Source organism: Podarcis gaigeae, assembly GCF_964106915.1.
Source record: "Podarcis gaigeae genome assembly, chromosome: 4".
Lineage (NCBI taxonomy): Eukaryota > Metazoa > Chordata > Lepidosauria > Squamata > Lacertidae > Podarcis > Podarcis gaigeae.
In genome coordinates, this window is record NC_139677.1 from 80181256 (window position 1) to 80206519 (window position 25264).

A 25264-nucleotide genomic window follows, 5' to 3' on the forward strand; every position below is an offset into this window, starting at 1 on the left:
CCCCCCCCCCGACTACACCCATGAGCAGGCCTGCCCATGGGGCAAGATGAGTGAAGAGATTTGAGCAGAGGGATCCATGGGAGCTGCAGAACCCAATGCAGAACTTTATGCCCACCCCGCTTGTCCCTGATGTAGATCTTCACTCGCCCCTTCTTCCCTGGCAAGGTGTGGGTGTCGTTTTGTGCTTCGCTTCAGGTGCCCCGATTGCTTCCAGGTGGAGCATAACACTTATTTAAAAACAAACGAATGAAGATGCGAGCACAGTCCTGTGCATGCATACTGAGTCCTCCTGGTATGTAAATTCAATTAATAATAATAATAAAAATTAATAATAATAATAATAATACTTTGGCGGAAGCTCCATTTGACTCAATCCTATTTGGTGTGCCTACGACTGCTTCTTCAGTTGCACAGGGCTAGATGTGCCTGGCAAATAGAAGGAGATGAAATGGAGGCAGTGAGAGATTTTACTTTCTTGGGCTCCATGATCACTGCAGATGGTGACAGCAGTCACAAAATTAAAAGACGCCTGCTTCTTGGGAGAAAAGCAATGACAAACCTAGACAGCATCTTAAAAAGCAGAGACATCACCTTGCCAACAAAGGTCCGTATAGTAAAAGCTATGGTTTTCCCAGTAGTGATGTATGTAAGTGAGAGCTGGACCATAAAGAAGGCTGATCGCCGAAGAATTGATGCTTTTCAATTCTGGTGCTGGAGGAGACTCTTGAGAGTCCCATGGACTGCAAGAAGATCAAACCTCTCCATTCTTAAGGAAATCAGCCCTGAGTGCTCACTGGAAGGACAGATCCTGAAGCTGAGGCTCCAATACTTTGGCCACCTCATGAGAAGAGAAGACTCCCTGGAAAAGACCCTGATGTTGGGAAAGATGGAGGGCACAAGGAGAAGGGGGCGACAGAGGACGAGATGGTTGGATAGTGTTCTCGAAGCTACCAGCATGAATTTGACCAAACTGCGGGAGGCAGTGGAAGACAGAAGTGCCTGGCGTGCTCTGGTCCATGGGGTCACGAAGAGTCGGACACGACTAAACAACAACAACAAAGATGTACCGCGGATAACACTATCCATAGTTGACAGCCACCACCATATCAGCACCAAAGCTCAATACAGTAAAGGACTTCAGGATAGAGAAAGAAACTCTCTTTGCGTCCCATATTCCCAGACACCGCTCTCCCCCATTGAAATTGGCCCCGTGTGAGCCACTGCCGCGTCTTTCCTTCCCGCAAAAAGCCCGTCCCTCTGAGCTCTCTCTGTGGATTTAAATTCTTCTCCTCCCTCTCCAGAGTTCCACGTTCCTCATCTCCGCAGCGTCACGTGAGCCCGCTAAGGATTCGGGGCGCTGTAGTTTTCGCCGCCGGCCTCGAGAACTACAACCGCCTCCCTCCGCCCCCACACGCGAGAGCAGTCGCCACTCGCGCATGCGCTGCGCTGCGCTCGGCCGCCATTTTGGAAAGCGGGGGTTGGAGCCTTTTCCGGGGGTATGTTTTACCTCAGCCCCGCGAGCATGGCGGTGCCCGTCTGACCTCAGGGAGCACGCTGGAAAAGCGAGCCGCGTCGTCCGTTTGAGGTTGGTGTTGCTACCTAAAAACGCGGCTTTGGAGAGGATAAGAGTTAAAAGCGCGGGTCGGGTGTCGGGTCCGCGTGAGCGGGGATGCGCCTGGGTTCCCTCGAAAGGATCCCTTGGGTCTCTTGTCCTGCGCTTCCCGCTCGCTCTCTGGCGCCGGGGTGGCGGGGTCGGGGCACGTTGTTTCCAGCCGGGCGGGTGGGGGGGGGATGCGTGACATGGGAAGAAGACGGAAGGCCAGACCCCGGGCTCGGTGAGGGTTGGCTAATAAACACGCGTACATGCTGCGTGAAACGAGTGACATCCCATAACCTGCGCCTGGTGGGCGTCCCTCAGAAAAGGGCACGATTAAAATAGCACGGTGACACAGTGTCTCATTATTAACCCACAGGGAGACTAAAAAATAATAAAAATTATAAGATGCCTGTTGGGAATTATGTTCTCAGATAAGCAAGGGGTTGGCTTCAGATTATCATCATATTTTTCTGGCCTATTCGTTTTGTGATTATAAATATGAAGTTTAACATACTCCGATTGTATGTTACTAACGCACAAGGACATCATTTTATGTAGTAACCTGCAGCTAAACAGATGTGCTTACTACGGTCGCAGGCAGGGCTGGATTTAGGTTTGATGAGGCCCTAAGCTACTGAAGGTTTGATGAGGCCCTTTATATGGCCAGCTGTCCTTCGTCAACAACAAATTGTCGCTGTTTTTTTGTGTTGAATATATGCCAGATGGTAATTTATGGATCTCGTAGGTATCTAAAGCCATTTGCCTACACAACACAAAACACTGTTGCTGTATGTAGGTTTTATTTTATTTATCTTATATTTTGGAAATGTACAACTTTTTTTCTTTAATTTTTTTGGGATCCCCAAGAGAGTGGGGCCCTGAGCTATAGCTTGTTTAGCTTATATGTAAATCTGGCACTGGTTGCAGGCCCTTCCCCATGATTTCTGACTGATTTTAAAATGCAGCCCTTCACTTATGTCCCACCCTCTTTCTCAGGGAAGAAATGCACAAAAATGGAACAATCCTATATAAATAAGTTCCATTCTGTTTCATAGGACGACCACAGTTCGGTAATAGATCATCTGCTATGTGTGCCGAAAGCCCCATTCTCTGACATCCTCATGTAGGTCTGCGAATATCCCATGCTTAAAAACTTGGGTTACTGCTGCAAATAAATGTTAACAGGGGATAGGCAACATGATGTTCTCCCTCTGTTTTTTGGAGATAACTCCCATTATCCCTGACCTTTGGTTGTGCTGATTGGGGCTCATGGGTGTTGGAGTACAACAACATCTAGAGGACACCATATTGTTTACTGCTGGTGTAGCCCCTACTGTGCTAGATGGGTCAGTGGTCTGGCTGAGGGCAAGGCAGCTTCCTATGTTCCTAATGGGGATTAGTATCATCTAACCATGCGTAGGATTGCAGCCTTAATTAAGAAATGAGTCAGGTGTAGGTGGATACTGGAGAAAGTAGCTGATATCATGCTGTAAACATATTGTTTTATTATTTTAAGATGCTTCATGATGAGTGTAAGCCAAGATACCTTGAAAGTCAAGATGCATCAGCAACAGAGCCCTGTTCTAAAAGGATGAAATCAACAGAAGAGCCTTATGGTAAAAACTATGATGGCTTGCAAAGACTTCATGAAGAAATACATGTTAAAAAAACCCATAGTGGGTTTATTCCTTTGTCCATTTCTGATGAAAAGGCACAAAATGAAAAAGAAACTGCAGAAGTAAAGGCATTCACGGGTAAAATACCAGTGTCACCAGAGCCTTCAAAGTCAGTAAACAATACTGAGATTACAAGAAACAAAAGTTTTTCTCCTTCCAATACCAATATACGTAAAAACAGAGAAGACAGTGACTTCATCAAAGAACATAAGAATGAAGAGAAAGAATTATATAGCACAAGCAAAGCCTTTATTGGACCCATTTATAAAAGTAAAGCTGATTGCATACGTGATCAAAGGAAAAAGAGAGAAACCATGCCTAAACAGGCTCTCCCTGGTGATGTGCCAAAAATAGAAGATGAGTTGTCCCAATTCTATAATGAAATTGATCAGCTTGAAAGTGATGAAAATCGTTTTGATAGTCACTTACAGGGGACAGAAACAAATTCACTTGGGGAATATAATAAATGGAATCCAATGGCTTATGTAAATTCTCAAGAATGGTCCTGTAGAACATCACCTGGTGGTGATCAGTGTTTTTATAATAATTCACCAAGTGATCGTAGAATAGGGAGTGAACAGTATCCATACAATGACCCATCGGGTCACAGGAGTGACAACAGACGGTGTTGTAACAATGAAAGAGATGTATGGGAAATGAGACAATTATGTAACAAACAGGATAGTTCTAGATTCTGGAATGATTCTGTGTCTCAGTTAAGGCCTAGTTGGCAAAACACACATCCTTTTATAATACCTTATGGCCCACCACCTCCTCAATTCACTCCTCGTTTTAATTTTCAGGAACCTAATTCCTCATCACTTCGTTCAGATACTTTCCATCCCCCAAATGTGGGACCATTCAAAAATAGCCATATTAATATGAGTAGTGCAACATCTGATGAAAATAATGCCTATCATTTTAGTAATCATAATATACAGCCCACCAGAAATGGATACAACATGCCAGATGGACACATGGATAATGGTTTCTGTGAAACTCGACCATGTTGGAAAGAAATTAAAACTTATCCAGATGAAGGATCAAGCAACGTTTCTCAGCAGTTTCTAGAGGGCAAGTTATATGAGTCACAAAAGCAACTTCTGATTTTAAGAGGTCTTCCAGGCTCAGGGAAGACAACATTATCTCGGTAAGAGAATGACAACTTAATTTTAAGAAAGAAATCTGTTTCGTTTGATTTATCGTTTGTTGTTTCAAACATCATGGTCATTTCAACCACCACCACCCCCCCCAAAAAAAAAATTCATATATATAAATACAACATTAAAACAATATCAACCTATCTATCTATATAGAAAGAAAGAAAGAAAGCTGAATATTTTATGTTGTAGAATTTTGTTCCATTAAAACATTTTTATTTTTTGAGAGCAATTCAAATCACCCAAGACATTTCACTGGTGAGACAGTAATCATTAAATGGCATATGTGTTAGTAATTAATTTTGCTTTTTCAGTAAAAAGGTTGTTGACCATTGCTTAAATGTTTAAAGCATAATATTGTTTCTATTTTGTAACAACTTTTGAGTTGAATAATTCCATGATTGTATATTGTTCCTTTTAGTTTGTATTTTATTGTATTCTTTGTATACTGTACTGCCCTGAGAATGTCAGTTGAAGCGTGATTGTTGTTGTTATTTATTAAATTTGTAAACTGCCCTTCATCTGTACATCTGAGGGTGGTTCACAGCATAAAAATACAAGATAAAAACACAAAATACATAATATAAGCAAGAACAAAACAAGCCAATAACCTGTCCTTTGATATTATTAAAACAGTTATGATAATTATAAATAATGGGCTGTATCTAAAGTTGTGCTATATGAATGTTCTGTCAGTGCAATGATTTCTGCTTGAACAATTCTCCCTTGCTCTCCTCCCCATGCACATGCCCTAAATTTGTTGTAACGGCCCCCCAAACCCTCCAGAACCAATTTGGGGAAGACATGGGCATAGGAGGGTGGGAAAATTCCATTGCACAAACATAAATGCTTGCAGAATGAGTGCACTGAATACCGTCCATTATTATTTAATCCTGAAAACTCCCAGTGATTGAAGCTGATATTGAATGGTACTGATATTTTTTTTAAAAACAAACAAAAATATTGGAATGCCTCTTACTTTCTATTGAGGATCACAAGATAGGGGTTAGGATCTTAGGAGTCCTGACTTTGGATTTCAGCTCAGCTATGGTTGATTTGGTCTGAAAGTTCTTATCCAGAGTTTTCCCCATGTATGAGATAGCAATAATGGTAGTTTGGTGTAAGGATTAATGCATGTAGGGCTATAAAGAGTACTTGTTTGTTTCCACGCATTTTAAGTTTAAAAACAAAACATTAAAAGTAGAAACTAGGTACAACAAAATAATTTTGTGGCACCTTAATGCCAGGCATTTACTATGGCTTTTGTGGTCTATGGTTGGTAGATTATCTATTGAGTGTTTCTTGTTGCTGAATTTAAAACTGCTCCTAGTCATGGAGCATTCTAGGTAATGAGGTTCTAACTTGTGCAGATTGGCTGACCCTTCAGTGTTTTATGTTCTACAAAGCAAGTCTGGATGACCCCACAGTTGGTCCATCAGGAGTAGAAATTCACATCTTGTATCCTCTGGGATATTTTTTCTACAGTCTGTGGACTGAAAGGAAAATGAAGGAAGCCAGGAATATTTTTTGCCAATATTGTATGGCCAGTTTTAGCAAGTGAGCTGATGTAGAAGTTTTCACCAGAGAAGTTTTTGTGCTCTGGGCTTCAGGGCAGGTGTGAAATCTAGTGAGATAAATATGAGTTTTATAAATAGTTGGCTTTGCAATGGAAACCAAAAGTACCTCCAAAATAAATGAATAAAGTGTAATATGTTTTGCTTTCCAAAAACAAGATTTGGCTATCTTGTAATAGTGTTGCCTTTTCCTTTAACAGTATTCTGCTTGGTCAGAGTCGTGATGGCATAATATTCAGCACTGATGAATACTTTCGGCAGAACAATGGATGTTGGTCATATGATGTTGGTCAACTAGGTGCTGCTCATGACTGGAACCAGAAGAGAGGTGTGAATATATTAATCATGTATAATTTTGTTAATGATATACTTAAAAGTATAGATTTATTGATACAAGAGTTTGTGGTAGAAGATCTACCAGCATGTGCAGTTGGTAGCCTTTTCCAATATACAGAATGGACAAATGAGCCTGTGGTTGTCAGATGCAATAAAGGAAAGAACTCCTCCGCCCTTGGTAGTTCTGGGGCATGTAAAAGTTTAAACAGGTTTTCTCATGTTCCTACAGTGGTAGGAAAAGTTACATTTTCTGAAATTCTTTTTACGCAGTTATGAAATGCACATGAGCTCTACTCAGCCCCAAACACAACAGTATCACTGTCACACTATTCTTGTGTACAGGAGCTGGCTTCTCTTCTCTTTGTAGATGCAACCATTTTGACTTGCAAAGGTCACTTTGTCAATTTCTTACAGAAGTCTCTTTATTTGGAATTACTTGACTAATGAACTAATCAGTTTTGGTCAATTGTGAACCTTGGTGGGAAAGAACAGATAAGGCAGCTATTGGTATTATATAGGAAAACTTTGCCTCTGACCTGAAGTTGATTCTAATGAGATCCATGAGAGATCTAATGAGAGGAGTTTGTTGTATTGTTGGCAATTTTACAGAAGACTTTCTTTTTCTAACCTTGTTAATTGAAGCAAGTGATATTTATAATTGCTGTTTGTATAATTTATTATGATTTTATTGCAGCAAGACAAGCAATGGATCAAGGAAGATCCCCAATTATAATAGACAACACTAATACACAAGCCTGGGAAATGAAACCTTATGTAGAAGCGGTAAATAAAGCAGCATATTTCTTATGGAAACTCACTTCCTTCTCAGTGAGAAAACTAAATGAATTAATTAGTCTGATTTTATTTTTGACATAATCTACATTTTGTATTATCTTCATCTTATTATAATTTATGTATGTTTCTGTAAATCCTAAGCCTTTTTTCCCGGCAAAATACTGTTTTTTAGTCTGCTGAACTTGCAGCCCAATCCTATACATCTTAGTCAGTAGTAAATTCCACATATTTAAATGGACTTACGCCCTGATATATGTATAAAATAGCAGCCTTTATCAGAAAAGCTAGTTTCTTATACTTTATTTGGGAAGTTACTAATCTGTCACTATTCTTTTTATAACCATAATTCTTTATCTTTGTTTAGGCTCTAGAAAAGGGCTACCGAATAGAATTCCATGAACCAGACACATGGTGGAAGTTTGACCCAGAAGAATTAGAAAAGTGAGGTCTATGTTTTGGTTTTATTTAAAAATACACGAAAGCTTTAAAGTTTATTATTTTGGTTATGTAACTAGTGAGTCGGCTTTCGAACGATGGCATATATCAACTTGTAAAGCTTCTCCCTTCTTCTTCAGTATTAACCCTGCCACTAACTGTCCTTTTGACAACCATTGTATCCGCTTGTCTCACTGAGGATTGTGTTCTGCACACCTTTCAGTTTCACCCTCCCCTTTTCTATTCATAAAGCTTAGTAGAAATGAATGGTAATAACAGTCTGATGAAGCTTACAAAGCTTTCAATTTTATTTTATTTTTAATAAGGCTGCTGCTGAAAGCATAATGGAAGTGCATTTTATATGGATCTGACAAACTGTTCTGCTTGCAGAACAAAGCTTTCCTGCCTCCCACTTTTTCACAGCCCCTGAAAAGTCACTCCTGAAGGGTGTGGAATATGACATGACGGGCTGCAATTGATTTAAATTGGGGACTTGCCCTTTTGTGAACAGAAGTGCCTTCTGCATATGCCGTCACTCCACTGGATCCAAGCCAGTATTTATAATTATTTCAAGAAAGCAGTAAATGGAGTTATTGGGTGCACCACCTAAAAATATAACCCAGATTAAAATATTGTCAGACTTTTTTTAGTGTTTTCTCATTCAAACGTAATTTCAGATCTTAAAGAAACATGCATATAATTTCCTTAGGATCATGATGATGCTCATTTAAGTGACAGGGCTGGTGCTGGTAGGTTTTGGTTTTGCTCTTTAGTGAAAAATGACCACTGGGAAACTACAACTTTGCAAAAAGGAATAGCAAAGGAGAGCAGCAGCAGCCTAATCCTTTCTGCCAAAAATTGCTGTTTGCCAGCTGTCTTTCTGCCCATGAGCAAAAACATATAGGAACCTGCTTGACCCTGGGCAAGCTTCTTGAAGAAAGGCAATTTGAAAGCATTCTGAGAGATTCTATAAATTGATCAGACTTGAACTTCATTTCTTGTTTCTGTAGGAGGAATGAACATGGGGTCAACCGTGAGAAGATTGTTCAAATGTTGGAAAGATACGAATATCAAATATCAATACCCATTGTCATGAATTCGGTCCTGCCTTTTCACAAAACTTCACAGTGGCCACCTCCACAAAGAAGACAGAGGTGGGGAGCCTCTTCAGACTCTTGGAATACTTTCAGTGTATCAAATAGCCGATAACTCAGGGTATACTTGCTAAGGCTAATTCTCTTTTCAGAAAGCAAGCTATAATAAAACACAGCGTTAATAAATTGAAATTTTAAAGCCAGCTTAACTCCTAGTGTCGGATTGTTTCCAAACTATTCTGCTACTTTCTTTTGAGGGTTAAATAATCTTAATGCAGATCATTATCCCTTGGGGAATGTTTATAAATAATGTAAATACATGTTTAATATTAAAATTGAATGTTAAATATTTTTAAAATTTATATTTGTACTAATCTTGGTTTTGATTAAGCCCTGTGACTATGTGGATACACCAGGTGGTTTATCATTGGATTTTGACACAAGAGTTTTTGCATTGTAAACTGCTGAGCAGTTTCTTTAAGAATTCTGAATAGAATATAATGAATTTTTAATAAATGCAGGTAACCAGAAGAATAACTCAGTATATATATATAGGTGTTGCATTTGAATCTTTTTTTAACTGCTTTCAATCGCAGTCCAGTTCTAACAACTTTATACCAGTTATTTCAGTTAAGTTTATTAATCACATGTTGACATCAAGCTGAAGCTCACTTTTCCATTGCCATTTATTCTTTGAGGTTCTTTGTTGTTCAGTCAGTCAGTTATGACAGTAGTAGTCTAGACCCTGCCCTGCAGTTAAAACCTGTGACTTCAAAACATCAGCATACAGTTTAAATGGAATCCTGATAAGTTCAGTTCTTGAGATTTTAATTTGAAGATTACATTGTCTTTTTCTAAGTTCACACTATTGTGGTATGTGAAAGTTTGCTTTTTTTGTTTGGTTATGCGGCTTTGTCATGAAAGAAGCAATAAATGAAATACATGGAAAAAGCTGGAACTGTATACATATATGTGGACATTGGAACCAGTTACTTAAAACCACATTACATGAACTATGATATAGGCAGTAGCCAATTCATCAGAAGTTTGAGGCTGAGCTGGCATGAGGCTTAATTATTGTTCTGATTTTGGTTTTTTACCATGTAGTGAAAATTTACTGAATGTTTGCCTCTTTTCTTGTCACCCAATTGCTGTGCTCTCTTGTACTATAGTTTCAGCAATCCATTGTCAGTGTAATACATTTAGTGTCTTGAGTCTAGCTTTATGGTTTAAGTTGAATGAAAATATTAAAATACCAGTGTGGTCCATTAGGGCTCTCCTGTTGTGGGTTGAGAGGTAACTCTTGGGAATATCAGGTAGTGACTTTGTCTTAAAGCAACCTTATTTGTCCTGTTCTACATGGTAAATAAATCTAACATAAAAGACGCACTTTCCATCTCTTGATAAAGAAATATGTTTGCATGACACACAGTTGGAAAATCTTGACTTTACATTCAGAACATTTTTGTGTTTGCTCTGGAAACATGCTTTTGTCAAACTTGTTGGTATCTATAAATCTCTAAACAAAATAAAAACGGCTTATATCTGCTTTATAAATATGTATTCTTAGGAGGCCATTGCCATCTTATTTCAGTATTGCTACTCAAAAGTGCCTGCTTTGGCCCTTTGGCAACTATTTCAGCTCTGCATTGTTTCCATCTGATAAAGCACAGTGTAGTTATCTGTTAGTTGCACATATGCTTTTCATGGCTTTAAAGGATAGTAGTTGTTGGGGAGGCAGAGATAGTTTGCTACTCACCTGCTTATTTGGAGATAAATATTGCTCACCCCAGGTGAGCAGAGAAACTGCAAATTACTGTTACTATATGCAGATCACTTAATTGTCAAAGACAATTATGAAACCTGGTTTTGAGTTTAACTAATAAGGGGTTGTTAATATGAGACCTTTGTGGAGCAAGACAAACTTTAGGCTTCTGTGAAGGAAAATGCTAATTGCTCATATGTATGTAAATGAAAATCTGAGGGCTGCACCAGTCACTGTAGAAATCTCAACTTCTTGGCATTAGCTAGGAAAGGATTTTAAAATATGTCAATCACATTTGCAACTTTTGCATTAAGCTAGCTTACACAATTAAACAATATAATGCTTTTTACCACATTTCTGTAGAAGCCACTGAATCACTAATACAAAAATAGCCTCATTTAAATAGCTAGGATTATAAGCTGTGGGCTGAGTGTGTAAATAATTGGTACCCAGGATGTTCAAGTTAAAAATGTTCCTACAGTTTGCCTCAAGTACATTTCTCTCCCTCTTTTATTGCTCTTTAACATGGAGATTCAACATTCGTGCTACTGCATTGTGGTCATACAGTCCTTAAAAAGGCAGGATATATTTAAGGATATACTGATAATTGGCACTTTGGTAAATACTGTGATTTAGTAACCATATATATGGAAGACCAGCAACTTAGTATATCGTGAACTACTATGGAAGCTCCATTGGAAATGCATGGCTGCTGCAGAAGAGCACAAGAATGACCAACATAACCAATAAAGTACATGCATATTACACGTGCCTCATTTGAAGAACGCAACAAGAGTTGCAAAACAAGACAACTTTGGGGAAAGAGGCTGAAGATGCCATAGAATAGATTGGTTGTATGTTTTCTATCATTTTGCTCTTGTGTTCAGAGCCCTGCTCATTTGCATGGGGCTTACTCATGTAGTTTCTGCTACATTGCACCAAGTTTGCAAAAATATCATAGTAAGTGTGTGTGTCAGCCCTGGAATGGTGATCAGATATAACCAACATACTTTTGCTACTGCGGGGGAAAACTTACATAGTTCCTATAGCTTTAAAGATTAGTTAACAAAGAGATGATTTCTGTGGATGAAAACCAGACTTGCTCCACCTGTCTACCAGTTTTTAAGATCCTGCCTTGAAGCAAACCCTCTAAAAAACTGCCACCAGAGATTTTCAGGGAGCCTATGGAGTGTTTCATCCTTAATGGGATTTTCTTTTTCTTGTGCTTAAGCGGAGGTTCTGTGTCACATACACAAGGGTTTTAGATACTGGTTTATGCTTTGCAGAAATATCTTAAAACAGTACTTTTTAAAAGTTGAAATTATTCAAATGCTAACTTATACTGTTTAACAAAGTACTCAGTTACTAAATCTGGAAAAGTAGAAGCAAGATAGTAGCCATGATCTAGGGATGTTGGCACAGAAGGTATTCTTTGTCGCTCCTACCACACTGAAAATTTCTGCAGGCATCAGATGTGGACATTCACAGCCATGGCAAGAGACTGATTGAAAAGCTCATTCTCACATAGCCTGACCAGAGTTGATGTGTGTGGTAAATGAACCTGTTACGTCATCTGGTAGATCGTTTTATTTGAGTTTTAATTTTTGGCTTTGTGTAGCAAGCAATTACCTGCAAGTGAAGAGGGTACAGTGGTGCCTCGCAAGACGAAATTAATCTGTTCCGTGAGGCTCTTCGTATAGCGGTTTTTTCGTCTTGCGAAGCAAGCCCATTGACAGCTTAGCGGATTAGCGCTATTAGCGGTTTAGCGGCTTTTAGCGATCAGCTGTTAAGCGGCTTATCAGCGGATCAGCTGATTAGCGGCTTAGGAAAAGGGGGGGGGGAAAGGTGGGGAAACCCGCAGGAACTCGCAAGACATTTCGTCTTGCGAAGCAAGCCCATAGGGAAATTCGTTTTGCGAAGCGCCTCCAAAACGGAAAACCCTTTCGTCTAGCGGGTTTTCCGTCTTGCGAGGCGTTCGTCTTGCGGGGCACCACTGTATATCTCTGGATCTACCCTTATTTGCCCCACACACTTAAAACCTGAGTAGGGTTGCAAATGAGGTTACATGGATATGCATATGTAGGAACTCTATGAGGTAGGTAGGATGTTCAGTTAAAGGTAATTTCTTGAACCTTAGTTATAAGAGTCAAGTGTGCTAAGCCTTTTATCTTTTCTAATTATTTCTTAATAGCCTTTGGATCTGATAAGATTTGCTGTATAGGTGTGTAAACAGCAACAAATTACCTTTGTTCGGTTTGATTATTCAAGGTTTTTGCTTGCACAGCTTTCTGTTTCATTTTTTAAAAAAATAAAAGGGCAGGAGAGGATGAAAAGCTTGCTGTATAAGTCAGACTTGTCAGGAATAAAGTCTTTAAAATATTTAATGTTGTTTTTGTTCAGTGACTTGCGTGTGTTCCGCTTTTTAATGTGTATTTGTGAAATGTGCATGTAAATACTTTTTAATAGAAATTTTATTAAATCTAAAAAATTGAATGATATTTTGCTGCTTAATTTGTTTGCAGATGTTGCATTCTGAATGTTTTCCAGTAGTAGAGGTTGCTATGAATATCCAGTCTGGTAACTTTAATACGTTAAATATATATATATATTTAACAATGTTCATTTTGTCACTTGATTGCTATGTCAGTATTTTGAGTACAGTCATACCTCATGTTATGTCCGCTTCATGTTATGTTCTTTCAGGTTACGTCCCGCAGAGACCCAGAAGTACCAGAAAGGGTTACTTCTGGGTTTTGCCACTTGCGCATGCGCAGAAGCGCAAAATGATGTCACGTGCATGCGCAGAAGTGACGAATCGCAACTTGCGTGTGTGCAGATGCGCCACTGCAGGTTGTGTTCTTTTCATGTTGCGAACGGGCCTCCGGAACGGATCCCGTTCGCAACCAGGGGAACCACTGTATCTACAACAGGGATTGTAAAAATATCTCACTTTTAGTAACTGGCAAGGTGTATTCCCCCATTGGTGAGTGGGATGTGTAGATGTAGCTCCACCCATTCACCAGCGTGATGCAGTTACATCATGTAAGTGTGGGTGGATTGTCCTGCCAAAAGTTGGCATGATTTATCAACAATCAGCCTGTATTTCCTTATAGCAGGCAAGGAGCTACACTGTTCCTAGTCATAAACATAGAGAAACCTTGTGTTCATAGTTCCTGCATGTTGCTGCCATAAATTGGGGGGGGGGGGAGCAAGAAATAACTTGTGTTAACAAAGAATTAGGGTTTTGGGAGGAGAACTAACATTTCCAAGATGGGCTTCTTGAAAGTGTAATGGTAATGAGAGAGAATCAAGTACCTGATCTAGTGAATGAAAATGAATCTGCTCTGCACAATATCTTCCAATACTCACAATGTGTGAAGAGGGTGGGCTGTGGGTATAAAAGTGGTTGGTGGTGAACTAATTGCTTGGTAAGGAAGTGGTAGGGTTTTAAAAAATTCTGCCATGAGAAAGAATACATATTTTCCACTTGATTTTGATCCATTTAGGATGCAGCCCTATGGTCTGTGTCTCTGGGGCAGCAGGACATTGTTGACCTCCCTCTCCGTTGACAAGGATGTCTGCTCCCAGAGGCCTCTTTGTTGCAGATGTGGAAGGGGCTGTTAGTACTCTGGCAGCCATAGGAGGCAGATTGAGAGTTGCTTTAGATGAGGACGCAAAGCTCCCCTGTTCGCATGACAAAGCAGGGGATGAGGGTGGGTGGGAGGAGCTTGTATGCTTATTTTCCTTACAGTCACTACCCCCTCCCCTCCCCCATCTTACTTCCGGGCCAGTATGTGAATAGGAGGGCTTTGTATTTGTAGCCCTTCCACCAAAGATTCTCCCCCAGCTCCCACAGAATTGCTTTGCCCGGTAACATCAAAAACGTGGCTAATGCAGCTAACAATAGAAATCAGTCAAAGCAAGACATTAAAATGTCAAAACAAAACCAAGTAGGCAAAACCAAGTAGCCACCCGGAGTGGCTGGGGAAACTCAGCCAGATGGGCAGGGTATAAATAAATTATTATTATTATTATTATTATTATTATTATTATTATTATTAAAGAGATGAAATACCAAATAATGCTAATCAGATAAATTAAAGTCCTGCCAGCATAAATATAACTTAAGGAGGTCATGTTAAATTAACCAAGTAGATTGCCCCCTTTGTGTTTCTGCCAATCATACTTGGGGAAAGGTGGGATATGTAAAATGCCTACTTGGTTGATCTTAGATAGCAATAAGGTTTACATGGCAGTCCTCTTGAAATCCTAGTCCCAAACAATTTAGGGCTTCAAAGATGATAACCAGTATCTTGAACTCAGCCTGGAAGTGGATCAGTGGTGAGTACAGCTGGGGGCGGCGATGGCAAAACAGTTCTATGCTCTAGAAAACTAGCCCCAGCTAGAACTTTTGTAGTAGTATTTGTACCAGCTGTACTTTCCAAATGCTTCTCAAGAGCAATCACTATGAAGAGTGTGCTGTCAGTAGTCCAAATAATTAACTAAGGCATGTGCAACCAAAACCTGAGCTCCTCTAAGAACAGGTGTGGTTTGTGCAGCAGTTTAAGATTTTGAAAGGCTTAAGATTCTGTTTAAGATTAGATCAAGGATTATTCCTAAACCATGAGCCTAATTTGTGGGGAGGAATGTAGTTCCATCCAATATAGGCAACAATCTTGTTCCCTGTTCTTAGCGAACAGGAGAATCTCTGGGATGAGTCTCATTTTATTGGCCCATATTAAGTCCTTCAGTGATATGGCCCTGGTTCAAAACTCTATTGCCTCCTTGGACTCAACTGGAAAGAAGAGAATATTGGTGTCATTAGTGTACTGATGGCACCAGATGCAAGAGATTTAATATTTCCTTTACACACTTTCAAGCTTTGTTTTTCAGACATTTTGTCGAATGCACACTAGGAATAGATAGCAAGCCAACAGCTTGTCACTCTTCCCCCAACTGCATCTCTGTTTTTATGCAGCCATACTAAGTAATAATGCTACCCGTGAATGCTGAATTCAATACATAGTCAGAATAGGCTTACTACAATTTTTATGGTTTACCAACACAATCTTACATTTGCCAAGCACTACTTTCAAATAATTCCGCTTATTTTCACATCCGTAAAACAGTGGCTTAAGCACTAGAATATGTTTTGAAAACCTACAGTCAAGGTCTAAGTCATTCTAATTGAATTAGTGGGGCTTAAGAGTACTTAACTTTGACTGGATCATGCTTTTAAAAATGAGTTTATTACTATATTGTTTGGAAAGATACACTTGCATCTAGCTGCTCCATAAGAATGTTTGGGCACTTGCAATCATACAAAAATGACATGCCTAGGTCAACTCATGCAACATAACTGGTGGCAGAGAACTGAAAAGTACTACCAGAGAAAAAGGGTTGTTCTAGAACTGATGTTCCTAATGATATTTGTCTACATTCAAAAACTATATCCACCTGTAACCCAGTGATGCAGTCTTTTCTAGCACCTCATTATGCTGCATATGCAGACTCAGCCTTAATTTCCCTCATTTCACTGAACCAAAAGCAAAAATTAGGCTGCAGTATTAACCTCTACTGGGCACGGGTGGTGCTGTGGGTTAAACCACTGAGCCTAGGACTTGCCAATCAAAAGGTCGGCGGTTTGAATCCCCGTGGTGGGGTGAGGTCCCGTTGCTCGGTCCCTGCTCCTGCCAACCTAGCAGTTCGAAAGCACGTCAAAGTGCAAGTAGATAAATAGGTAGCGCTCTGGCGGAAAGGTAAACGGCGTTTCCGTGCACAGCTCTGGTTCGCCAGAAGCGGCTTAGTCATGCTGGCCACATGACCTGGAAGCTGTACGCCGGCTCCCTTGGCCAATAAAACGAGATGAGCGCAGCAACCCCAGAGTCGGCCACGACTGGTCAGGGGTCCCTTTACATTTACCTTTATTAACCTCTGCTAAGGAAATGCTATATCCTAAATGTATTCTAAATACATTTATTTCTTCTGGACAACCTCGTTTTTTCTTCAACTCAAATGCATCATGTTTTGGGGTTTTCATTTTAATTAGGAACTTTGTAACTTATGCTTTTATTAAGATTATTCTTAATAATTTGTTCATATTTAGTTCTTATTCTGTTTAGGGAGTCGGTTGTAAAGAAGAAGCACAGGTTGCACAAGATGAAACAGAGGAGGAAGCAAAAGAGGAACAGAAGAATGAAGGGTGCTACCATGAAAGCTATGGGGAAAATGTCAGGTGGACATTTCACTCCAAGTGATGAAGAGTCATCACAGAGTGGCCTGGAAGATTCAGAAGACAATGGAAAATCAGCATATGTTATTGGGCACCAGAATGAGCTGAAAAAATGTGTTCAGAGTGACTCTGCCAATAATAACAGTCTAACACATAGTGAGTTGCAAGAAGGAAGTGTCATTGTTTCTGATATGGTGGATCCAGTGTTGGACAATTCATTAAAAAGGAAAGGTTTTGCAGGAGACGGTAGTCTACCTCTAATGCATTTGCCATCTGCTCCTAATGAAAACAGAACTGAACAATCATTCAGTGATCATTTGCCAAATGAAATTAAAAATGTAAGCTTTGTAGAAGGCAAGAGCAACGACTTGGAGTATGAAAAGCACGGTTCTCTGAAGTTGGACTACGTTACTGAAGATAGTACAAAAATACTGACAAATAGAGAAGACAAAGACAAAGCTGCATCTACTGAAGTCATACTTGAATTTGGCCCAGAAAGGAAACTGCTCAGCGATGAGGAAAAATTAGCCGCTCCTCATCTTCCTGGGCTATCAAAAAAGAATGAGGGAAATACCTGGGCTTTCTTTTCTATCGACTTGGCTGACAAACAGCCCCAAACCATCTTGGACAAAAGTGATTTCTGTTTGACTTGGCCTGATGGTACATCTAAGATAATGTATGAGCAAAGGCCAAAGAGGGAGAGGAGGCCCAAGCAAGTATTTTCAGGAATGACAGGAGAATTGATTGAATATCAATCTAATAAAGAATTAGTGAAAGGAGAAGTGTTACATGGAAATAACAGTATAACAGATGGCGCTCAAACACCCCAGCTAACTGAGAACATCCATAGAATGCCATGCCCTGGGACAGGTGAATTCATGACAGAACCTAGAACTAAAACCAGTGATCCAAACAATGTAAGCATTTTAGCTACACCAAGGAAAAAAGGAAGATGCAAAAGGATCTTCAAGTTGGCCCCTAGCTTTGGTTTGCCCAGACAGATTCCAGTTAGAAAGGACGAGCAAGTACTAAAGGATATTGTTGTACTGGTGGAACAAGAGGAGACTTCAAATGAAGAGGCTAGAGAAAAGAACAAGCAAAGCCTTGGCTGCTATAAACGTCCAGTACCTTCTAGTTATGATTTAGTAATAGAATCATCTCCTCATCTTGATGTGGAACCTCTCTTATGTAAATATTCCAGCCAATTTGCGCAGAAATCTATGGACTTCTCAACAAAAGTAGTCGCTTCTCCAATTCAGATATGTACTTATGTGTCTTGTAGTGCTTCCTTACCTAGCGAACAGCAAGTTGTTGCTTTTGATCAAGCTGTGGAAGCTAACACAGAGAAAAAGAGGGAGAACGTATCTTCAGATGTTTCCACTACTCAGCCAGATATTTTGTGTTCAGTTCAAGAAACAGACTCTTCTGCTGAAAACTCTGAAAAGATACAAGAAGTTAATGAAACTGAGCAGCCGGAGTATTCCCCAATCAAATACGAACAATATCCTTTGAAAACGAAAGCCAGTGTTTTGGGGCTTCCTTTATCCCTAGGATTTGCACTTCAACTAGTAGAACATTTTGGTTCTCCAGGAATTCCACTGGGTAACTACTATTTTTTTGAAGAAGAAAAAATACAATTTGGCAGGTTAGGTACTTATTGCTTAGCAAAGTTGCCTAGTGAGCCAGCCACTGCTGTGTGTGTGTGTGTGTGTGTGTGTGTGTGTGTGTGTGTAGGTGTAGTTAAGTCCAAAGCATTACAGTGGTACCTCGGGTTAAGTACTTAATTCGTTCCGGCGGTCCGTTCTTAACCTGAAACTGTTCTTAACCTGAAGCACCACTTTAGCTAATGGGGCCTCCCGCTGCCGCCGGAGCACGATTTCTGTTCTCATCCTGAAGCAAAGTTCTTAACCTGAGGTACTATTTCTGGGTTAGCGGAATCTGTAACCTGAAGCATATGTAACCTGAAGCGTATGTAACCCGAGGTACCACTGTATTGCTTTGGACTTAACTTTTTCTAATAGAGACTAAATGCTTTTGGGTAATGGGTAATGGTTAGTGTTTAACATCCAATAAATTTAAAATTCCTCTGGCTATTTTAGAATGAAAATTAAAAATGACTACACATTCACAAAATATTGATTTTAACCCTCCAGTAAGTGTTCTTAATCTTTGGATTTAACCTTTGCCAGCCTGGCATTCATATTATTTATACTTCAGCCTTATGTGTGGTCTCCTATCCATAGGCATTTTAGTCTATACTTGCTTACCTTCAGCAATGACATAGCCTTCAGCGGTTTCTGGAACATTAACTGAGCCCACAAACTTGGCCTTTTCAAGTGTTACGTTATTCCTTTACAAGTCTTATATACACATTTAGTGACTTTGCCCAATTTCCTTAATTAGGCTTGCGTTACAATAGCAACATTTGTAATTGTAGAGGGAAATACTGCAGTGGGGAAAATTACACTGCTGTTCCATATTGTGTTCTTCTATAGCCTCAATCATGCCTAAAATCAAGAGAAGTGCTGATTTATTTTAGCAGGCCTGCTTTCCCTACTGAATGTGGTTACAGATTACCTGGCTCCTTCACTTTCTGCATACTCTTGGTCCCCTTAATTCTGCTTACAAAATCCAGCTTTCAGTTTCAACACAGTATGGAGGTTCAATTATTTGTAGATTCTAAAGCATTCACTACGCTTGACACAACAAATTCAATGCCCAGCTACTGTTTTCAGCATTTTCTTCCCAGCTTGCTTCGGAACATTTAACAAGTATACATGCATATACCCACAGAAGAAAATTAAGCGCTACCTGTCATTGACAAATCTATCCTCCATAAATTTGTCTTAAGATTTTTTAAAAGCCATCTAAACCACCAGCCATGGCCACATCTTGTGGTTGTGCAATATGTTAAGTATGCGTTATTGTAAAGAAGGAATGAGCTCAGAGGCATTGTCTGCAGGATGTCCCGGTTGTAATGCCCTGGCACCCCCTACCCAAAATCTGTCTCTAGCAGTAGATGCTGGGAAGGACCTCTGCCTCATGGAAAACTGATGCTAACTGAAAAAAATTGGGCAGGATGGACCAGGAGACTTCATCAGTATGAAGCTGCTCCATATGGGCATATGAAAAAGTGGATTTTTTTGCCCACATAAATTCTGTTTTATACACTACTTCATTCTCCGTGCTGCCATACCAACCTTTTTTTATTGGCCAGTACAGTGTGTTTACGTCTATACAGACACTCCCAACACTTTTTGTTATCTATGTAGCCTTGTAGGTTCATAAATTATTTACTGCGACATCAAGTGATAACTGCACGGGTGCATGAACAGTAGTTGATCTAGCCCCACATACTGATTTCTTGGATCTCCCAATACAATAATTATTTTTATCGGAATTTATGCATACTCTTTGTTGCTAGTTCCCAAATATTTTAACGGCACAAGAAGTCAAGATATCAGTGCATGTGTGAGTCAACTATGGGGTATCTGTATTTTGCATGCTCAGGTTGTGACACTAGTAACAACTAAAATTACTAGCATGCTTCTCAGGTTATAGTTACTCTTCGTTATTTGCAGTATGTAGGTCAAATAACCACTTTGTGCAAAATCTTGTTTCGTAGACACTTTATTACCAGATGATTATGTAGTTCCCCTTGATTGGGCAACATCAAAGGAGATCTATTTACTGTGGAAGACTTCTGTGGAGGTATGAATGTTAGTTCTCCAGCTACCTTGCCACGCGGATTATGTTAATAATTTACATCATGATAATTGCTCCACAGCCATTGGAAAAAACCAACATAAGCAGTGAAGGAGCATGCACTGCTTGTTTATTCTGTCAGGAATAGCTCTATCTTGATGGGCTGTCACCCTGTAGAAAAAAGAAATTTTTATGTTTTCTTGTGGCTGAAAGAAATAGAAGACTCACATTTTTTAAATATAAAAAACCCCTTTAATTCTGTTTTAGAAGAAGCAGAAAACTATCATATCAAAAGAAGACAGCTCCATACCCGGTGAGTATAATCTTTTGCTTAGTAGAAGGAGAGGAGGAGGGAGGAAGAGTTCACACAATTCCCAAATTATTACCAGTTGCAAAATATTTTCTGCATACTTTTGGAATGTTGTGCTCAGGTGTATGTCAACATTTTTGCATCTACAGATCTGATTGAAGCGCAATGAGTTGTTCCTTTTAGCTACTATTTGATATGGAGTATAAAGTGGAAAGGTCTTTTGTTCTTCTGATCTTGGAAAATGTCATCGATTCTCACCTCCTTGATGACAATTTATTTTCAGGCAGCCAATATATGATTTGTTGAAAGGTGTTAGTAGCAATATCTGCACTGATCCCAGAGACTCCAATGTCAAAACAGTTCTGTTCTTCTAGTGCATAATCAAGCTATAGAATTAATTGCCACAGAATGTGGTGATAGGCACCAACCTGGATGACTCTTAAAAGTACAGATGGATTCATAGCGACAAATCATGCCTCTGAATGCCATTTGCTGGGGAACAGTAGCAGTAAATAGTATTATCCTGTGCCCTGCTTGTGGTCTTCTCAGAGGTGTCTAGCTGAGCAAATACAGGACCCTGCTGTAGGGGTCTCCTCATTCTGAACTGCAGAAGATTGCCACAAGGCAGAAGGCCTTCATGGCAGTGCCCCTACCCCACCCCAGTTGCAGAATTCCCCTAAATACCTGCCTGGTGCCCACATTAATGTATTTTTAGTGCCGGGTAAGTCCACAGAGCCTAGGACTTGCCGATCAGAAGGTGGGCGGTTCGAATCCCTGCGACGGGGTGAGCTCCCGTTGCTCTGTCCCAGCTCCTGCCAACCTAGCAGTTCGAAAGCACGTCAAAGTGCAAGTAGATAAATAGGTACTGCTCCGGCGGGAAGGTAAACGGTGTTTCCGTGTGCTGCTCTGTTTCGCCAGAAGCAGCTTAGTCATGCTGGCCACATGACCCGGAAACTGTATGCCGGCTCCCTCGACCAATAAAGCGAGATGAGCGCCGCAACCCCAGAGTCGGCCACGACTGGACCTAATGGTCAGGGGTCCCTTTACCTAAGACCTCTGTATTCTCCCAGGTTTTAAATATTTTTAGTGCCATTATAATATCACTTTAACAGTTGTTATCAGTATTAATTAGCTGATTCTGCTGCTGCTGCTGTAGACCCCTGAAGAAAGCAGGATTGAAGTCTCTGCTTGTATCTCCACCCCCACCCTTGGGGGTCAACTTTGACCCACAATCCATCAGATGATTGACAGGTGGGTCAGCACACCCACGTGTCAAAGTTGGGCTATGGGGGAGATTTGGTCCAGTGGAGCAGAAAGTTCCTTACCCCTGTGTTATGATGATTGGTGTTTTTCACTCTGTGAAGTACTTGACTCTCTAACTAATCCCAACCTCAGAGGCTTTGAAGTCATTTATCTTTGGGTAAAAATAAAATAAAGGGACTTAGAGTTGGCCTGGAAAGTTGGATGAGGATATCTGTTGTAGAGATAGAAAGGGAAATAATGCAGCAGTATGTAGCTAGACAGGACTGCATACAGCAACAGGTTGATGGTGGGAGCTGGGAACCAGCCACACTTCCTGGTTCCTCTTGGAAAACAACACTGATCAACAGGTATAGATAAATCCATGTAAGATTCAATTTCAGGCTGCTTATGTCGCTTTCTTTGTAGCTGGTGAAACTGCCCAAGAAGGTTCAAATAAAGATGATCAAGACAGAAAAGCATCTCCTGAAGCCAGTCCATAAATGCACTTGGAAGAAGCACCCTTACTTTGTCAAATAATCCGCGCAAGGATGGTGGCGTGTTCTGAACTTTTGTCTAAAAATTAAATATCAGCATAATGTGCAGAAAGGTACAACATGGAATTTATTTATACACATACATATGCATGAAAAGATCTATTTCCAACCTGTGTTTCAATTTTCTGGTTAACTATAGGCATCTATCTTTTCAGTAAACGAATATCCATAGACTGGGCTCCATAGGATGGTGATATAACTCCTGCTACATTATTATCTCAGCTGCTGAGAGCAAATGTTTAGATTGGGATACGATATCATATCACAGTGGCAAATAGTAAAAGGAACTACCGGTATTTGCTTTACTTAAATAAGGCAGATTTGATAAGCTTTAAATATTGATGCTATTAATTTTTTTCTCAGATGTTGGATTCCATCTGATAGCAGCCCTACACATTACAACAAATTATGAAAGGGAAAAGTGCAAGGCTTGAGATCATATGACCTCGAGAGCAAAATCCCATGTCCCTTTCTCCTTTGGATATCGAGTGTACAAGTGCTGCGTGTGCGTACTGCACATAAACAAATCAATCTTAATCTTTTAATATGGAGGTATTGTTGGCAGTAATAGAACATTTTTGCAAAGTCATGCTTAAGATGTTTACCTCCTCTTCAGATAATATTCCACAGTCTGGGTGAAAAATTTCTGGCATCTGACCACCCAGTTGGGAAGGCATGTAGCCTTAGGTTTATTTTTGACTCATTTTTTAAATCCTATGTTCCCCATATTTTAATCCACAGCATAATTGTGTCATTTCTGCCAGTATCAATTGCAAAAATATAGCCCTTCCTGTCAGTTACCATGGGAAAACTCTGGTCCATGTCCCGGTCATTTCTTACACTTTTCCAACTTGGTCCCTTTGCATCTATTCAGCTTTCTGAATGCCAAAATAATTCACCATTCTCATTGTCCTGATCATAAGATGCCTCTCCTTAGATCAGCGGTCAGCAACCTTTTTCAGCCGTGGGCTGGTCCACCATCCCTCAGACCATGTGGTGGGCCAGACTATATTTTGAGGGGAAAATATGAATGAATTCCTATGCCCCACAAATCACCCAGAGATGCATTTTAAATAAAAGGACACATTCTACTCATGTAAAAATGTGCTGATTCCCGGACTGTCTGTGGGCCAGATTGAGAAGGCAATTCGGCTGCATCCGGCCCTCAGGCCTTGGGTTGCCTAACCCTGCCTTAGATCAACACTGGTTTCCTGTCTACTAATGAATACAGCACAAGTTCCTTGATAACTTGAAAGCACTCCAAAGCCAATTCCTCTTAGCTCTTTATTCTTATATCTTGACACATCCCTGCTAATGACCTTTACTCCTCCACTTTCACTACTCTCACCTATCAGAAGATCTCCTGCTCGCTCAAAAGAAATCGCCCCTTCCTTTTCCTTTTGCACTTTTCTATAAAGCCTTTGCACAACCCCACTATATCTCAGCTTGTTACAGAGCCTAACAATTGCATCCACTTTCTCCATTTCCTTTGTTAAATTTTTTGGGCAGCAACCATTTAAAATCTTTAAAGCACTATGTACACAGATGGCACTACATTAATAATAAAATAGTAATAATCAATGTGAAAAATACATATTTTCTGTGTTGAGAAGTGGTGTTTGCCAGTTGGCAAACTGAATATATTTATATATTCCTCTTCCAGCCAAAAGAATACTTCAAAAAACCCTGCTCCCCACAAAAACACAGAGTGCCCAAACTGAGTTACCGTATTTTTCGCTCTATAGGATGCACTTTTTCACCTCCAGAAATTAAGGGGAAATGTGTGTGCGTCCTATGCAGCAAATGCAGGCTCCTTGGCTTCAGCGATAGCAACGTGACGCCTCCGAAGCGCAGAGGGAGCGCTCCGAAGGTGTCGCGTTGCTTTTGCTGAAGCCTGGAGAGTGAGGGGGTCGGTGCACACTGACCCCTCTCGCTCTCCAGGCTTCAGGGATAGCTGCCTGAAGCCTGCGGAGCGCAGCGAGAACTCGTGCTTCTGGTTCCTTTCGCTGAAGCCCGGAGAGTCTTCCTTGAGCAGAGAGGGAGAGCTGCGCAGCGCCCCTTCAGCCAAGCGGGAGGAGAAATGGAGGGGGCTCCGTTTCTCCTGCCGCTTCGCTGAGCAGAGAGGGGGAGAATTTTTTTCCCCTTGTTCTCCCCCTCTAAAACAAGGTGCGTCCTATGGTCCAGTGCGTCCTATAGAGCGAAAAATACGGTAATTACATTATCATTGTGTGTGTGTATATTTCATATTCTGACTGAAGGTGACAATTGTCAAACTTTAAATCAGCACCAGTAGGCTTGGGATTTTGGTTTGATACTTCACTAGATTTTTTAAAAATTTTGTATTACAGAGTTTGCTCAGTTTTGACTGTGTCACGGATGGACTCAAGTTAAGTCACCTATAATTAATGGCAACAACGGCGGTGAGGAGAAATGCAAATTCTAAAGGTTGTTGAAAACATGGCCTACAGTCACACTGCTGCTTTCTTTCCATGTAGCCTTTGAATTTTGTTTTGAAATAAAATGAAGCTTTGAAGAATGTTTTGTCATTGTCACTATGAGAAAGCAACTTGAAACCTGTGTTGTTTCATCTGTTTGCCTCCTGTACATATGGCATGAAGAAACTAAGAAAAAAGTGGTCAGTTTTGAGTAGGGAGACTGCTAAATTAAGACTATAACAAGGACTAGGACAGTGCAAGAAACTGTACTGCCTGTATCACCCCTGTCTACCCTCCTCTTCACCACTTACTTCATTTTCCATGGTGCTGGGTCTCCCCCACTCTAGAAAGGGC

The 25264-nt window shown here is 40.4% G+C and overlaps 2 protein-coding genes across 4 annotated transcripts in view; one reads left to right on the forward strand and one right to left on the reverse strand.

Moving 5' to 3' along the window:
* The window catches only part of LOC310843240 (cilia- and flagella-associated protein 337-like), a 1288916-nt gene that overhangs the window by 812943 nt on the left and 450709 nt on the right, over positions 1-25264 (reverse strand). The gene's annotated exons all lie outside the window — the stretch shown is intronic.
* N4BP2L2 (NEDD4 binding protein 2 like 2) lies at positions 1417-25011 on the forward strand. Of its 3 annotated transcripts, XM_083736132.1 has the most exons (11): positions 1427-1585; positions 3114-4423; positions 6208-6335; positions 7038-7126; positions 7503-7579; positions 8584-8727; positions 16555-18266; positions 20290-20375; positions 20637-20682; positions 22348-22528; positions 24824-25011. In XM_083736132.1, exons 2-10 carry the CDS (start codon positions 3114-3116, stop codon positions 22419-22421), a joined length of 3666 nt encoding a protein of 1221 aa, XP_083592258.1. In that variant the 5' UTR covers positions 1427-1585; the 3' UTR covers positions 22422-22528; positions 24824-25011. The 3 variants fall into 3 exon arrangements, with proteins under 3 accessions (XP_083592259.1, XP_083592258.1, XP_083592260.1); XM_083736133.1 differs by lacking the exons at positions 16555-18266; positions 20290-20375; positions 20637-20682; positions 22348-22528; positions 24824-25011 and having other exon boundaries at positions 1417-1585; positions 8584-10224; XM_083736134.1 differs by lacking the exons at positions 16555-18266; positions 20290-20375; positions 20637-20682; positions 22348-22528; positions 24824-25011 and having other exon boundaries at positions 1446-1585; positions 7503-7851; positions 7964-10224.

Bases quoted from the DNA above. Each gene is read 5' to 3' on its own strand.
- N4BP2L2 (XM_083736132.1), top strand. From the start codon at position 3,114: ATGCTTCATGATGAGTGTAAGCCAAGATACCTTGAAAGTCAAGATGCA. The intron at 7,127-7,502 runs GTAAATAAAGCA...ATCTTTGTTTAG, and splicing joins TGAAACCTTATGTAGAAGCG to GCTCTAGAAAAGGGCTACCG. The intron at 20,376-20,636 runs GTATGAATGTTA...ATTCTGTTTTAG, and splicing joins TGTGGAAGACTTCTGTGGAG to AAGAAGCAGAAAACTATCAT.